This window comes from Triturus cristatus, chromosome 9 (genome assembly GCF_964204655.1).
Source record: "Triturus cristatus chromosome 9, aTriCri1.1, whole genome shotgun sequence".
Classification (NCBI taxonomy): domain Eukaryota; kingdom Metazoa; phylum Chordata; class Amphibia; order Caudata; family Salamandridae; genus Triturus; species Triturus cristatus.
In genome coordinates, this window is record NC_140592.1 from 1,193,304,858 (window position 1) to 1,193,321,297 (window position 16,440).

Genomic DNA, 16,440 nt, shown 5'->3' on the forward strand with positions numbered 1-16,440 from the left:
CGCCTTAGGGAGGTACTGCTTGGTATTTATTATAAGATGAGGAATCTTTAGTTGGAAGTATCCATGAGAAGAACAAGTTACTTGCATGTGGTAATGCTCTTTCCGGTGGTTATACCAGAAAGTATGCATACAGGTTCCTCATTGACCTCTCACCTCCCCCATTGACCTCCCACCTCCCTTTTTTTATGAAGTGCCCTCTATAACTTCTGAAAAAGCCCCAAGTTAGTATTCAGCACACCAGAACTAACAATTGCCCACGCGCTGTATATGAGGGCGTGGAAAGGGAAAATATAAAAAACTGACATCAGCGTGCAGTGGCGGCCTTATATATGCTGCTCCCCTCCTGCACTATTGAGGTAACTGGGAGTCCACCTAGAGTCTCATGCAGCCACCTAGCAGCATGCAGGAGGACTGCTATGAAAGATCTCCTGAACCCATCTGACTCCGCTGGAGGTGAGGAAGCTGCAGTTAGAGTATCCACCACAAAGAGCGTATCTAAAGGTAAGTAACTTGTTTGTTTCTTCAAACTTCACCACAAAGCACATGTCATCTAGCATTGTCATCTAGGTTTAACTTGTCACCAAGTTTCTTTTCCATCAAACCCCAGTTAAGCTCAGCACAAAAGCCACGGGACAACCACCCCACCCCCCACGGTGCACCCCTGACCTGGGATCTGTGAACAACACACCCTGGGCATCCGACGCATTGCACATCCTGTATATCTGTGCCTGTACGCCTGGATCAGAGCCCCAACAAGGAATAACCAAGCCCTGACCAGGGTGATACTGCACCCAGCCCAATGCACCAGCCTCATTTAGCAGGTGGCAAAGTGGCTTGTTGTTTCTGTGCATATTCTATCAAGCAGCAATCTTAAAAATAGTAACTTCCCTGATGATGGCAGTGTCTGTATGATTCAGAGAGAAATGTGAAGGGATGGAGTGACACATTAGTGTTGAACTCTGCCCATCTCTTGGTTATTTTGTTAACACATGGTTGGAAGTGTAAAGCGTGTAACTCTTATTTGCATGTGCTTGGATCTTATCTAGAACACGTAGCCTTGAGCTGACATCTCATGAAGTGTGAGTCTGTGTGTGGGGCGGCCTCCGCGCTTCGGAGGACCACACTTTGAAATACAGCAGACTTTCCCAGACAGTGGAAGTGTATTGCCTGTATTCCTGTGGCTTGAGGCTGGAAACCACACATATAAGGGAGAACGAATGGAGACAGGGATTCTCCTTAGAAATTCAATGAGGGACTTGTTAGGAAGGAGCTGCTGATTACTGGATTTCCTGAGCACTTCAGTTGGTAGATGGTTAGTGTGAGGCAGTTTCTTTTATTCAGATGAGGACGTTTCTAGACAGTCTTTCATTTTGTGCGGCTGATTACTGCTACAGGACGGCTCAATGACCGCCAGATGCAAGATTTTACACTCCATTGTGCCTGTGATTTGGGTGCTACAGTTTGGATACTGCCACAGTGCCCTCCCCCTGAGAAGCACTGATCACACAAACACTAAAACACTCTGTTCTCTTTCATCCCGCCCTGATCATTAGAGGGAAGAGTATCTCTAGCACACAGTGCTCGCTGCTGTTCTCATGGCCTACAGTGATATTGCAACACATGCAAATAATATTTTCTGTCTACAGGTTTGTATGCAACCTCAAAGCCTCCACAAAAATCATAAAATTACTGCATAAAACTTACTTTGACTTAAAACTTCAGATTTCCGACTCTTCCTTTCAAATGACTCTCTCTCTCCTTCCTTTCCATCCCCTGCATGCCCTCACTTGCTGAGCACTATTTTAAGTCACTTGTATGTTTGCCTTATTCCTTATAATTATGTATGTGAAAATTGCCCACCCCTCATTTAAAAAATCCCCCCCCCCCCCCCATCCCCCTTTAAAGTCATACCCCTGCATCCTAACAATACCTAATCTCTGGTTGCTCATCTATTAAAATTGCAAACCATAGCATGAGGTCACATCCCCCGCCTCTCCACTTAAGATCACAGCTAATCCCTATTCAATTAATCTACCGCATAGATTCTGGAGTAAATGCATTACAAGGTTTCCTTAAGAGTACAAGACTAATCCCATTAACTAACCATAACTGAGCCCAGCAACCTTAAACAAAATATCTCAGAAAAGACAACCTGGTGCAGTAACCAGATAGGTAGACTATGAACATAAGAAATACAATTAAGAGACCAGCAGAGCTGCTCAAAGCTTCCAGCTTTCTTGAAAACCATAATCTGTGTGCCTGTCTCTCTCAATTCTTGATCCATCACACTGCTAATCGCTGTGTCCCATAACATGATAACTGCTCCTCAACGGTCCTCACGCACATTATGGAAACATTTCCCACACAATATCAAAGAAAAGGCAACACACGTCCATCCACACACCTTGTAAATTGTAGCGTGCTATCCATGTCGGCTAGCAATTCAACCCAACACATAGGGGTAGTAAGCTTTCTATAAATATTGTAATACTATACAGTTCAATCCATGCTATTATGTACCTATATGCTAGATTATTTACCCTTAAATTGATGCTCATTTTTTGTGACCTTCATTCCTACAGGATGAAGCTAACCATGCATAAAGATGTTTTTGGAACACACCCCAAACTTGTCCTTTGATTTTTCGTGCCAGTAAACAGAAACCTGTGCGCACACTCACCCCTGGAAAAGAGATACGTCACAGGTGTATTTGTTGCACAAACAGACAAATAAAAGATGTTTGTTACCCACCATGGTGGTACTCCTCGACCTTTGAAAGATGAAAGGCTCAGTGGACCCGTCACACACAGATAGAGCTCTGCAGTTGATGCTTTAGCCTAACAGGCCACTAGGCCCTTTGTCTTTAAAATGTAAAATGAGGCCTCCTTGCACATAACTTCCTCTTTGATACAAGTGGATGAGTGCTTAATGGTGGCACCTCCGAGAAATTAAATCAATGGTTTGCCAATGGCTGGGTTATTTGCATTACTCTACACAATTCATTCACTTGGTCCCTGATGTTGACCTGGTGAAACTGGTTACAAAACTAGCTCCTTTGTTAGAGAAAAGGGACAGAAGTACCATGTATGTTGCACTGAACATTTATGTAGTGTGCTTATGTTACAAAAACACTCATTTGTTCCTTAATATTATTTTCGATTGTGCTAAAGTTAATTTGTTTTTTGGGCAAAATTATTCACTACATAGAGAATAATACAGTGGCAAAATTAGGTGTGATATCAGTGATGCGAGGTTTCAAAGTTGTATCCACTTGCAACACTGTGAGGTTTGTGTGTTATACTACAGGGCAAATTATTTTAAAGGGGGTTACCCAATGAAACTTCCTAAAACCATCGGGAAAGAGCCTGCCACTGCACATAACACTGAGGAGTCACACTTTCCTAGACTGCAGATATCTCATTAACACTGGTGTGTGGCAGATTGACTAAAGTAGTTTGAACACTTAAACAACTCTTTAGCTTTAAAAAAACATGGACTTACACAATATAAGTACTTATTCATCAGGACCCCCACTCCACTGCTTAAAATACCTTTCCCTAGAGGCCTATTTATGCACTGTTAAACCGAACTAAAGGGGTGGGGGGGTTCAACTGGAGCATTTTTCTAGTCTAATGGAAACGAGAGGCAATCCTACCTGTGGTCTTGAGTCCTTTTGATTAAAAACTCTGGTTAACACATGCTAACATGTCCATCCCGAAGCAAGTAAGCATGGCGAATATTTAAAATATCAGTCTGTGTATAGTAATGTTTGCTTGGGCACTCGTAGGCTCCCCCAGTGGTACTTCCTGACACATTTGCTGCAGTACAGTTGTGAATCTTGGTTTCATGGTATACCAGAAGAATAAGACGAAGCTACACACTGATCTAGATTAATTGCTCCCTTAACTTGTTCATTGGGTTCATTCATGGTTCCTAAAGATAGTCTATCTTTATGGATTCTAATCTTGTCTTTTTCTTCTGCAGACATCCTTTGTGACTTTGGATGAAGCCATCAAGATAACAAACAGGCGCGTGAATGCTATTGAACATGGTAAGTGGAAAGAGTCGTTGCCCTACTTATGGTGTAAGAGCTCATTTATAGTTTTGTCTTCCACACAGCTCGATTCCACCTGTTAGGTCAGAGTACTGCGGTTCTATAAGCGTCTCTTCTGACACATTTCTCTGTCGCAATATTAACCAGATCTTCCTGTGGGTAAAACCAAGAACCACCCAAAATATTTACTAATGTCTTTTATTCAGTGAGGAAACTTTGCTGTTTAAATTTTCCTTTGTATATGACGATTTGTTTTATTTATTGATTCATCTCAAATAGTTAACTCCATAAAAGTATACAAAACCCATATTTTAAAAACATTCTGAAGATGTCAGTGAATTTAAGAAACCCACGCATTTTGTCACACCTAACTAATGCCATCAAAATATTTGGCTAGCGACGAACCGACCCCTAAAACCTGATTTACCATTGGCATGTTGTGATAATGGTTAGTAGTTGGGGGGTACTGCCTATTTCCGCGCATACTTTGTAGCAATAATCTCAAATATTGCCACAATTTCCAGTCCCCTGCTTTGTTACATTAGCCCTGCTGTGGTCTTCTTTAGGAGCCCTTTTCCAGCTCATTGCTTACTAACTCCAGTCCCATCTACTCCTGAAACTCTAGGTTTATTTATATAGTACCATGCTATGGCCAAGACCTCTTGAAGCCGATTAGCACACACTGACATGTTAAGCTTCTTAGGCAGAACATGCATTAAGGTGCCTAATTTCTTCTTTCTGATCTTCTATGCCAACATCACAAAATTACATTTTACAGCGGCCGTTGAGCACTTTCTTTTTCACGTCTGGTTCTGTACCAGCTGCATAAAATAAGTTAATGTTATGCAGCTGTGGTAGTCGGTGACTATTAGGTCACATTTCATCCGTACTCTTATAACATACAAGGTACATTTTATTAAAGTTGAAAATAGAGACTAATAACTTCTTTCTTCTTGTGAATAATATTGAGATATGGCTCCTGTTCCCTGCTAGCAGCAGTCTTGCTGTGTTTTTCCCCCCATTGTTTATTATTGTTGCTTCTCAAGGTGCTTAGACGGAACCAGTCTTTGCCTCATGATTTACTGATCCAAGTCTTGGTTTATGGTTTTGAACATCTAGCCGCAGTGCTTCATTTTGTGTTCTTTTAAGGAAATGCCTCTCTTTGCATGAATATCCCCAAAGTTTTGGACTGATGCTGTGGGTTTTTTGACTCGGAGTGCACTGAGTCCTGCTAACTAAACCTCCATGCCAGTTCTCAGACCCTTGAAAGTGTATGTTTTATTGGCTTATTTCCAATTATCATAAATCTACTGTCTTTGAATTCCCTAGTATATGGTACTTAGAGGTGCCCAGGGCCCGTAAGTTGAAGTGTTCCTCATGGACTAAAGCACTGATTGTGCCACCACGAGTGTGACAAAGTAAAACATGTCTCCCAGTCTGCCACTTTGCCATTCCAACTAATGACAAAGTCCAGACCTTACTTTTTAATATATATGTCACTCCTACCCCCTACGGTAGGCCTTACGAGCCCTAATAAGTGTGAATGTCACCCAAAAAAGGAGACAATAGAGGCCTGCTACTGGAAGAGGTGTTACCTCTCTCTGGCACAAAGCCACACAGGATGTGAACTCAAAAGACGAGCTTCAAAGGGAAAGCCACCTACGAGAGGGGCTTCTCTTTTGTCCAGGTAGACAGTTGTCGTCGATGGCAGAGAGAGGGAAACAGTTGCTAAACAAATTTTCTCATGGACATGTGGCCCTCCGGTAACCACACCTCTAGGATGGGCTGCCAAGCTCCGCACACCAAGAGAAGGGTTCTGCAATCTTGGGAGCTGGAAGAATATTGCCTACTGGGATAGCTAGATGTCACAATTTGCAGGAAGTCGACATCAGGCAGAAAGAGACCTGGCACTCTTTTGGCTAGTACTCGCCACATACCCAAGAGCTAAGTTTGGGCATAAAAGTGGCAGCCCTGATGCACAGACTTCAGATCACTCTGCATTGGAGAAAGGACCGCAGAAGGACTACCCTGCTGTTCCCTGGACCCGGAAAAGAGAAGCTGCACCAAAGACTGGACAGCACCTGATGATCCTTGGGCTAGCAAAAAGAGGTCTCTGCCTGTGATGCCCTATTTGAGGAAGGTTGTCCCCGAGCCCCTGACAGAAGAGGTGAACTCCAAGGGTTGGTTGGCTGACTTCCTGTTACAGCTCCAGAGCCACAAAATCTGAAGAAGCTGCCTTGATGAGTTGGTAACCACAATCACTTGAACGCCACTAACTGCTGAAGGGCAACCTGGGGGACCAAAATACAATGCTCAAAAGTTGCACCTTAGTCTGCTGGACCCAGGAGAGTTGTCGAAATGCAGTTTGGTTGCCCAAAATGGACACTAACATCAGTTAAGGGGAAATGCTGGTTTCACTGTGACCGGAGACTAGTAGACCAGTACTAGTAGGCAACTGATTTTTCACTGGAGTTCTCGAGGACTTCGAGGTACATTGACCTCATTGGCCAAAGTCGCCTCACCATGTTCATAGACCAAGGGCTCATCCCAGTAAGACCCCTGTCGACGGGATCAGTACCCTTCAATATCTTCAGGATTCAGTACCGCTTTCATTAGGACCACTCCATTGATGTCTATGGTGGTGTGCCCATAGAGCCTGGAACTGAATTGGAGACTGCTTTGGCTGGACGTTAACTTCAATTTAAAAAGGCCTTTGCATAATTTCAGCAGCAAAAAAGTTTCGTCCTACTTCTGCGAGCACCCTCAAAAAATCTTTCCACATTAAAGCAAATTTTGGAGGGCTGTAACATTTGAAGGTGGATCAGGGCTGGTTTTACCTGCCCAAATCCCTTCCCTCTGAGCAACGGTAAAATATAACATTGTCTTAGGGTCTGATAATAATCGCACACAAAAATAAAGTGCACTGTGTCTTGGATCGAGGAGTTATCATATGAGCATGGCCCTTAGTCTTCCATCTTATGTTTCACCTGGGATTCTGCTAAAAGCCAGTGCAAAAGCTTCAATCTAAAACGGGTTAAAAGAAAGAGGTAATAGGGTGGTATAACGGTGATTAGGTAGGCTTCCATAAAACATCTGTTTTTAGGAGTATATGGGCCCTAACTGTAGATTTTAAAACTTCTCTGTCTTCTCTATTTGCTTTAACTCTTATCATAAATTGCTTTTTAATCCAGGACTGATCTTTTTTGGTGATCTTCTCTGGTGCCCCATATAGCTGTAGGCACCCCCGTTTTTCCAGCCAGACTTTAATATAGTGCAGCCACAGGATGGAATAACTTTTATCCAGGAAAATACAATCTATTATGATAGCCAGTTTCAATCCTAGCTCTGTACTTGACCAAATTGTGAACCAATGAGCTAGGGGTGAAAGAGCCAGGATGTCTGCAATATATTCCAACCCCAGTTCTTCATGTGCTAAAAAAGTGGCGACTGGTTGTGGGATTAACAGTAATCTTCTAATAAAATAATTTTCAGCTCTCTGTATCTCAACACAATCCTTATATCCCCATACATCCCTTCCATAACTAGCAATGGATAGACATTTAGCTTGGTAAACTTTAACCATGACTTGTATGGGTCTAGCCCCCAACCTTTTTGTAAACTCAAATATTAAGGCTACTGATCTTGTCAGCAGTCTCTTAACCTTTCTTTGCATGACCCATGACCCCCTCATAAAAAATGACCCCCAAATAAGGGAACGAAAAAACTCTGGTAGATTCCTGATTGCCTCCCATAATTTTTCTCTGGGCTTTCTTCGTATGTCCAATAACCATCATATTTACGAAATGCTTTTGTTTTCATGTTTCCATTCAAATTTAGGGGCATATTTACAATGCACTTGTGGCACTTTTATGCAGCCGAAGCATCACTTTTGTGGCGCTCCAGGGGCACAGTGTGCTGGCCCTTATTTACAAGGCCACGCAAAGCCACCTTGCGTGGCGTTTTATGGCGTTGTAAATATGGAGTATGGCAATGCCTTACTCTACGTGGAAGGGGTATTCCATAGGTGTTACTGTGGGTGTACCCACGCAACACCTATGGTTTTTTATACTGCCCCAGATTTACAACATAGCGTAAATCTGGGGCAGCGCCAAAACTAACGCCTTCCCAATTCAGGCGTAACAGGAAGAAATATTTACATTTCTCTTCGTTTTTCCTCCTTCCACGTGTGCTGCATCCTGCAGCACACATAAAACTAGTAAAACACCTCCTTTGATTGTTTTGTGCAGGAAGGTATCCCTTTCTGCTCAAATACAATCATGGCAACATCACAGACACCCTTGCACCATTGGTTCAAGGGTGCCTGCGTTGACGCTTGGCTGCATTTTGTTCAACAGCGCTCGCAGAAAGGACAAGAAAGCACTGTATCTTGTAGATACAGCGCCATCCTGCCCTTTCCTTTTGACATAGTGCAGTGCAGCTATAACGCTTGTGGCGCTGCCCTACGCAAAAATATTGTAAATATGCCCCTGAGTTTATTTGTCCTTATGCTAACATGTACTTGTGCTTAATTCAGCCTTTGACCGTTTCATGTGAAAGTGTTTCATAAGTCCCTCAGTAATATTTCAGTTGCATGTAAATGAAAACTATGGGGTTCATTACGATGTTGGGCGGAAAGCCTCCTCCCAACAGTCGGAATCTCCTTGACGGTGTCGGAGCCCTTCGACCGATTCGGTCGGTTTTCATTCTGACCGGCCGATTACAATGCTCGTGGTCGGAACGTAAACCACACAGTCATCCCGAATCAGTTCTGACCGACTCATGTCGGTCGGATCCGCATCGTACAACCTTATGGACAGCGTTTCTGCCCTTGGGATTATGATGTCGATTTCAAACAGTCTTTCCGCGTTGGCCTGTCCGACACGGAAAGGCTGACGGAAGGTAACTTTTGGGGCTCCTGGCCGGGCCTCCTATCCCCCGCAGCCTACAGTTGATGGTTGAGGGGGGTATCTAAGTGGCCCCCCTCTAAAACCCTGCACTGTGTGACAGGCATAATGGGGTGGCTCTGACCGGTTGTAGTGTTTTTCACACTTACCCCATTACCCCATAGGAGCTTGTGTTACGGACAGTTGTCAGGTGTAACACGAGCTCCAGTAGGAAACAATGGGAATCCGACCAAACAGTGTTCGGTCGCATCTTAATCCAGTGGTCAGATCCGCCGACCGCAAGTCGGTCGGTCCAGATTCTGAGTTGGTGTCGGGTGGAGGCTTTCCGCCAGACATTGTAATGAGCCCCTATGTATTTTTAAAAATGTGTGTTCGAGGCATATGAGCTGCAGATTATACACTGTGCATAGATCGCCATCTGGTGTTGGGCCCGGATGTTTGCAGTTTGTTTTTCCTCTTGGAAAGTCTTTGGGAGTCACGAGGTCGGTGACTCCTCCTCTGTTTTTTTTTTTTTTAAACATTTTTATTAAATTTCCATCAGCGCAGTGAAACCAACAACAGGGAAAAATAAAGGACTCAATCCTCTGTGTACATATCAGGAGAAATCCGTACTTCCCGCGCTTCCTCCCTAATACCCCAACCCTCCACCCTCTCTACCCCCACCCCCCCCCCCTGTCACTGTGCCCGCGTCAACCCCTCCTGCACTTCTGCTGGGAGGGACCCGGGGTCCGGGAAATCCGAGCCTAGGGTAATCAAAAGAACCTGTCCACTGTTCTCAAGAGACCGGAGGACTCCTCCTCTGGTTAGTATTGCGCATGGGCTTCGGCTCCATCCTCAGATTGTTTTTTTCCGCCATCGGGCTCGGATGTAAAACTTCGCGCTCCGGTTCCGAACTTCCAGTTCACCGATCGACGCAAAAAACCTCGCTCATTGAGCTTCTTCAAAGACATAAATCATCTTATTCATCTTCTCTTCGGCACTTCTTCTATTCCGGTCATCGACGGCGGCCTTCGGGCTTATTCCGGCTCCGGTCTCGGCTGATGGAAAGAACTCCCTTCAAGAAGTGCCCTCGATGTGGGTCCAAGTTTCCCCACACCGATCTCCATGAGGTGTGCAACCTCTGCCTCTCCCCAGAACACGAGGCCCGAGACTGTCCCGCCTGCAAGTCTTTTCGCTCAAAAAAGACCATTCGAGATCGACGGGCTAGATGCAACATGGCGCACTCCTCGACCTCCGCTCCAGTCGACATCTTCGGAGACGACGTCTAAGCTCCGGGACAGCAGGACATCGAACAGGAGGACGACGACCTCGTTAGCGCTTCCGGGGCCGACGACTCAGATGTGGAGGACATCACCCCGGCGCAGCGGGTAGTGAGTACAATTCCCCCTCCCACGCCGATACCGAAAAAGGCTTCGGTCACACCTTCGCCTCCGGGCCTAGGCAAGACCAAGGACACTGCTTCTCACACCCCACCTTCGGGCCTGGTAAAGAAGCCTTCTAAGCCTTCCGGCAGCTCGGGCTCGAGCCAGCCGGCCACCGGTGCCGACAAACACCCTTCGGCACCGAAGGAAAAATCTACCTCCACCTCCACACCAAACCCGGCACCGAAGTCTTCGGTGCCGAAACCGGCTCCTCCGGTGCCGACCAAACATCACAAGTCCCTCGGCACCGACACTCCCGTGCCGAAACCTTCTTCGGCACTGACCAAAAAAACGGAGGTTCCCAGGAAGCACGGCTTCGACAAACCTAAAAAGCCGCCGGCCCCGAAACCTTCGGCGCCGACCGAACAACCAGTGTCCCAGGAGCTCTTCACACCGGATCCTTTGCAAAAACCCTCACCAAGGATCCAAAGACTGGACACTTGACATTGTCTTAAAAAAAGAGACATTTGGACAAGCCAGCTCCACCTCCACCTCCAAAGAGAAAGGACATTGCTACCTCTCCTTTCAGGGTGCCTTCCCCACCTCCTCTACCTCCTCCACCATCTCCACCTCCACCCCTTCCACCTCATCGTTCCCCCACCTTGTCTCCTGTCCCAGACGATTTGGGGGTCCCTTACTATGATCCAGCAGATGTGCCACAAGATCCCACCCCTACTGGATCTCCAGACCCATGGGATGATTATAACAATCCGGACATCCCAGATGTCCCACAGGATGACCTTTATCCATCTAGGCCATCCCCCTCCTGAAGATTCCTTGGGTTTTCACCACTTGTTACAACGGGCGGCACACTACCACGGGGTGGAGTTACACACCGACCCAGTGGAGGAGGACTTCCTCATAGACACTTTTGACGATACACATAGGTCCACTGCCATTCTACCTATGTTAAAGGGCGTAATTAAACATGCCCCTGAGGTTTTTAAAGACCCAGTCAGGGCCAGCGTCCTAAACCCTCGGATAGAAAAGAAATACAAAGCCGCCCCTACAGACCCTTCTTACATTAAGGGCCCGGCACCATTAGATTCCCTAGTGATATCTACAGCCAGGAAGCGCTCAAATTCTCAGGCGTCAGGCGAGGCGCCCCCACCCGACAAAGAGTCCAAGCTCCTAGATGCGTCAGGGAAGCGCACTGCGTCACAAGCGGCCAATATATGGCGTATTGCTAATACTCAAGCACTGTTGGCCCGATACGACAGGGCGCACTATGATGAGCCAGAGACCATCATGCACCATCTCCCTGAAAAGTACAAGACTAGGGCTAATGAACTTATTCAAGAGGGAAAAACAATAACCAATACCTCGATACGATGTGCCTTAGATGCAGCAGATACAGCCTCCAGGGCCATAAACACCAGTGTCCTTCTCCGTCGCCATGCCTGGCTCAGGGTTTCAGGGTTTAAACCAGAGGTTCAAGCCTCTATACTAAATCACCCATTCGACCAAGATCATCTATTTGGTCCTAAAGTAGATGAAGCCCTGGAAAAAATGAAAAAAGATACAGACACGGCGAAATCTATGGGAGCCCTACAAACACACACTCCCAGGCGCTCCTTTCGCCGTTCTTCCTTTCGGGGCACGGGCAGAGGCTACTCCTCGGACAGTGCATCCACGTCATATAAATCCCCTCCTCAGTCTACCTTCATGAAGGGTTATCAAAGAGGCGGATACAGAGGCAATAATAATAAGGGCAGAGGCAAAACAAATACTGCCCGCTCTGCTACACCTCCTGCCCAATGACTTTCCCCCGCTCCCTCCAGACCATTCCACTCCGGTCGGAGGCAGACTACGACATTTCCTTCACGTCTGGGAGACAATCACCTCAGACAGATGGGTGACACAAATTATTCAGTCAGGGTATTGCCTAGAATTAACATCTACACCCCCCAACATTCCACCCAGGCACCGCCCTATGTCGCAAGAACATACTGCGCTACTAACACAAGAGGTGAGCTCTCTCCTGCAAAAATGAGCAATAGAGCAGGTCCCCATAAATCAACAAAATTTAGGGGTCTACTCCCTGTACTTTCTAATTCCAAAGACAGACGAGACCCTACGACCTATCTTAGATCTCAAACCTCTAAACACTTGCATTCATTCGGACCATTTTCACATGGTAACCCTCCAACAGGTTCTTCCACTTCTCTCCCAGAACAACTTTCTCACCACTCTGGACTTGAAAGACGCGTACTTTCACATCCCAGTTGTTGGAAATACTCCACTCCCACACCGGAAAGGGTTGGTGGTAACGGAGTCTTTCCAGGACATACAGTGGTAGCTTGGCTCGAGTGGTCAGGAATCAGGCACCGTGCTAAGCATACGACATACCCATACAATAACCATGCGTGCATCCGTTCCAAAAACGACTACACCGTAAAAATTATGAAAATATCTCTTTATCTTCTTTTTCTCTTAGTTGCTGATTAGATAAATAAATAACACAATCACAATATACAAGGCTTTTTTTAAATAGTGCAGGTCAAATAAATACTGTCTTAATGATTCAATAAATAGGGGTGATCATAAATAATAAAGGCATAAATATAAGTGCAATACATACAGGCAATTAAATATTCTGAGGCAATAAATACTGCAAACCAATAAATATTGTGCATCAATAAATACTGTGGAACAATAAGTACAGTGAAGCAATAAATAGGTTAAATACAATAAATACAGTGCCCTCCATAAATAATTAAAAGCTGACAGTGACACTTATAGAATCAGATCACATTTGAGATTACTATGGGCTGATTTGGCCCAGGCACAGCTTGTGGGGATGTGGAAGGCTTGAGGGTGTCTACTCCCTGGCTTGGACAAGGCTGAGGCCTAAACTGAGGTAGATCAAGGGGGGAATACTAGAGACCTGGCTCTCTCACTCTACACAACCCCTCTGAATTAGTCTCAGCTCACCCCTGGCACAGTCCAGCTGGTTCCAGCACCTCTCTAACCCCTAGAGTAGTCTCTTAGGATTCCACAGGGCCTTAGGCGCCCTCTATTCCACTTACTGCCCTTTTTCTGAAGCTCCGACGCCGCTGGAGTCGTGTCGACGCCGTGAGGCGGTTCCGGTTCGATGTCGGCGGCCTCGGCACAATGTCAGTTCTTGACGACGCCGGCAGGCGGTTCCGGATCGATGTCGGCGGCCTCGGCTCGATCTCGACCTCCGATTCGATGACGTCGGGCAATCTTGGCTTGATGTCGACTTCGGGCGGCTCCGGTCCGATGGCGACCTCAGGTTCGATGACGTCGGCCGGCCTTGGCTCGATGTCGACTTCCGGCGGCTCCGGAGTGCGATCCTCACTCCCGACCTCCGGTGCTCCTCTCCTCAGGTTCCGGCGACTCCGGAGTGCGACCTCCACTCCCGACCTCCGGCACGCTTCACCTCGGTCTCCGGCGACTCCGGAGGGCGGACTTCACTCCCCCGTCGACGCCGCTCACTCGACCTCAGGTGACTTCCTCCTCGACCTCTGGTACTCTCTACGACCTCCGTCGGCGCCCTCTCTCGACCTCTGGCGGCTCCGGGTACGACGTCTGCTTTTCCAGTCAGCGCCGCTTCTCCACCTCGGGCTCCGGGTCTCAGGCTTCTCGACGTCGGACTCCAGGGAAACCAGTATCCAGGTCAGGATCTTGCTGTTCTTGGATTCTAAGGCCTGTTCCTGCTGTCCAGGTCCTTAAGATGGTTTTTCTTGCTTCTTCCCACACAGGGCTTCAGGCTGGGCTCAGTCAGTAGGGACTAGTATCAAGGGTGGGTTTATGGACCCCACTCCAGGCACAAGTTTCCACCCCTGCTGCCTCACTCCTTCCTCCTTCAGGTTTCTGCTGCTCACTCTTCACCAGTCAGGTGCCAACTGCCAGCTCCAACTGCCAACTCTGTCTTAGCTTCCCAACATTCTAAACCGCCTCCAACTGTCACAGGGTTCTGGAATGTTCTGGAAGGTGCTAGTAGGTTCCAGTGGGTGCTGGTGATGTCACAGGTGGCCACCATTTTGTGCTCCAGGCCCTCAGACAGAAGTTTCAGGGGTAGATAAAATGGCTCGCTGAATCTGCAGCAACACTAAAAAGTCTGGTGGTTCCCAAAAAGGAAAAATTCAAACAGGGTTTGAGGCAAAAGTGGGACAAAATAAATAATGATGAGGAGGGACCACCCAAAGGGCTGACAGGTCTAACACGCGTCCCCCCCAGCTGAAAGTGGGGAGAGCTACCCAACCCCTTGGGAGTTCTCATCACTAAGGCGGAAATACCTTGAGAGACCGTCTGCATTGGCGTGGTCCACTCCAGGCCGATGTTCCACCTGAAAGTCCATTCCCTGTAGGGAAATAGACCACCTCAACAACTTGGGATTCTCGTGAGCCAACTCCAGAAGGAAGGCTCGATAACGTTGAGGGACTACCAAGGCTCGTGACGATCCGTGTAGGGGTGCCTTGGGTTCACTGTAGAGGAGGCCATCCTCCCAGTAAACACTGTAGTTCCCTTCAACGTTCCCTGCTGCCTGGGCTTCGGCCTGTCGCCTCAGCCCCTCAAGGGTAGGGCACTCCCTCTGGCCCTGGCAGAATTCCTCCCTGGACGGGCCTCCCTCCACGTGCCACTCGGCCGGGATGGGTAGGTCCTCCAGTTTGGTAACGTCCCCCACCGCAGACTCCTGGTCCACCACCTCCGGTGGCCTATCCGTCCTACGGGGTGTGGACGCCGAGGCAGGCTCCTCCTGTCCTCGGTTCTTCCCTTGACTGGCAGCTGGCTGGGCCTTTGTTCCAGGCTCCAGCCGAAACGAACTCCCTCTCCGGGTAGTCGCGGACCTTGTGCTCACACAGGTCCAATCAGGTGTACCCAGCATCTCAGTGTGAGTCCGGTATTCCACCTCCTTCCAAGCGTTGTGCTCCATGTCATTCCCCAGCAGACAATCGACTGGCACGGCAGGGCTTACGGCAACTCGAAGTGAACCTGCAACCCCCCCCCCCATTCAAAGGGAACCTCGGCCACTGGATAGTGGCCTGTTCTGCCGTCAGCCATCGCGGCTGGGTGGAGTACATCGGGAATTACCTGCTCTGGAGACACCAGTTGGCTACGCACCATAGTCATACTGGCTCCTGTGTCTCTCAGAGCCTCCCCTCTTTGGCCGTTGATGGTGACCCACTGCCCATACTTTACAGTATTGGCGGGCACCTGGATCTTAGGAACCATCTCCCGTTCTCCCAGGGACACTAAAGTGACACCCGCCCACTACCTTCCCTTAGTTAAGGGCATCTCCTCCCCGAGCACTACACTAGCTACTCCGGGGGTCTTTCCTCCAATGGGAGGGGGAGGTCGTTTCAAGCACTTCGGATCTCCTTTATAGTGTCCAACGCCACCGCACTCGTAGCAATGGACAACCCTTGGCTGCTAACTCTGGCCAGGATTAGGGTTTCTGGGTGGGTTAGCCCTAGGGGTGAATCCTGTTCCCTTCCCTTGGAAGTTATTTTGGGGGCCTTTGGAGAACTCCTTTTTCTTTTCCCCTCCCTCTTTCTTCTGGGGGGGGCCGTGTCCGGCCTTTTGAGTATCCCCTCCAGTCCCCCTTGTGGACACCCGGGTACTAGCCCAAATGTCCGCCTCCTCAGCAAGCTTCCGGGGACTGGTCAGCTTGCTATCCACCAGGTGTTGACGCAGTTCAGGGAAACATTTCTCGAGCAGGTGTTCCTTCAGTACTAGATCAAACAACCCCTCGTAGTTCCTCACTTCACTGCCCTGAATCCAACCCTCCAGTGCCTTCTTTGCATAGTCCAGGAAGTCCACCCAATTCTGTGTGCCCAGTTTGTGACTACCCCGGAACTTCTGTCTGTACTTTTCGGGTGTTAGTCCAAACTTTCTTATGAGCGCCAGTTTCATGGTGGGGTAGTGGGTCTGCTCATCCTCCTCGAGGGCCAATATTGCATCCCTACCAGCTGGAGGCATGTACTTGTACAATCCCCCCTCCCCAGTACTTCTCTGGAACCCCATGGGCCCTTAACGAGACCTCATAGGCCGCTAGCCACTTGGCGATATCGTCACCCACCCCATAGCTAGCTAC

General features: G+C 47.8%; 1 protein-coding gene across 1 annotated transcript in view; it reads left to right on the forward strand.

The window, feature by feature from the left end:
* ATP6V1D (ATPase H+ transporting V1 subunit D) overlaps positions 1-16,440 on the forward strand; it is a 137,626-nt gene that overhangs the window by 100,955 nt on the left and 20,231 nt on the right. The window contains exon 7 of the mRNA XM_085627207.1: positions 3,985-4,051. Within this exon, the coding sequence (XP_085483333.1) occupies positions 3,985-4,051 (67 nt within the window). The remainder of the gene's footprint in view (positions 1-3,984; positions 4,052-16,440) is intronic.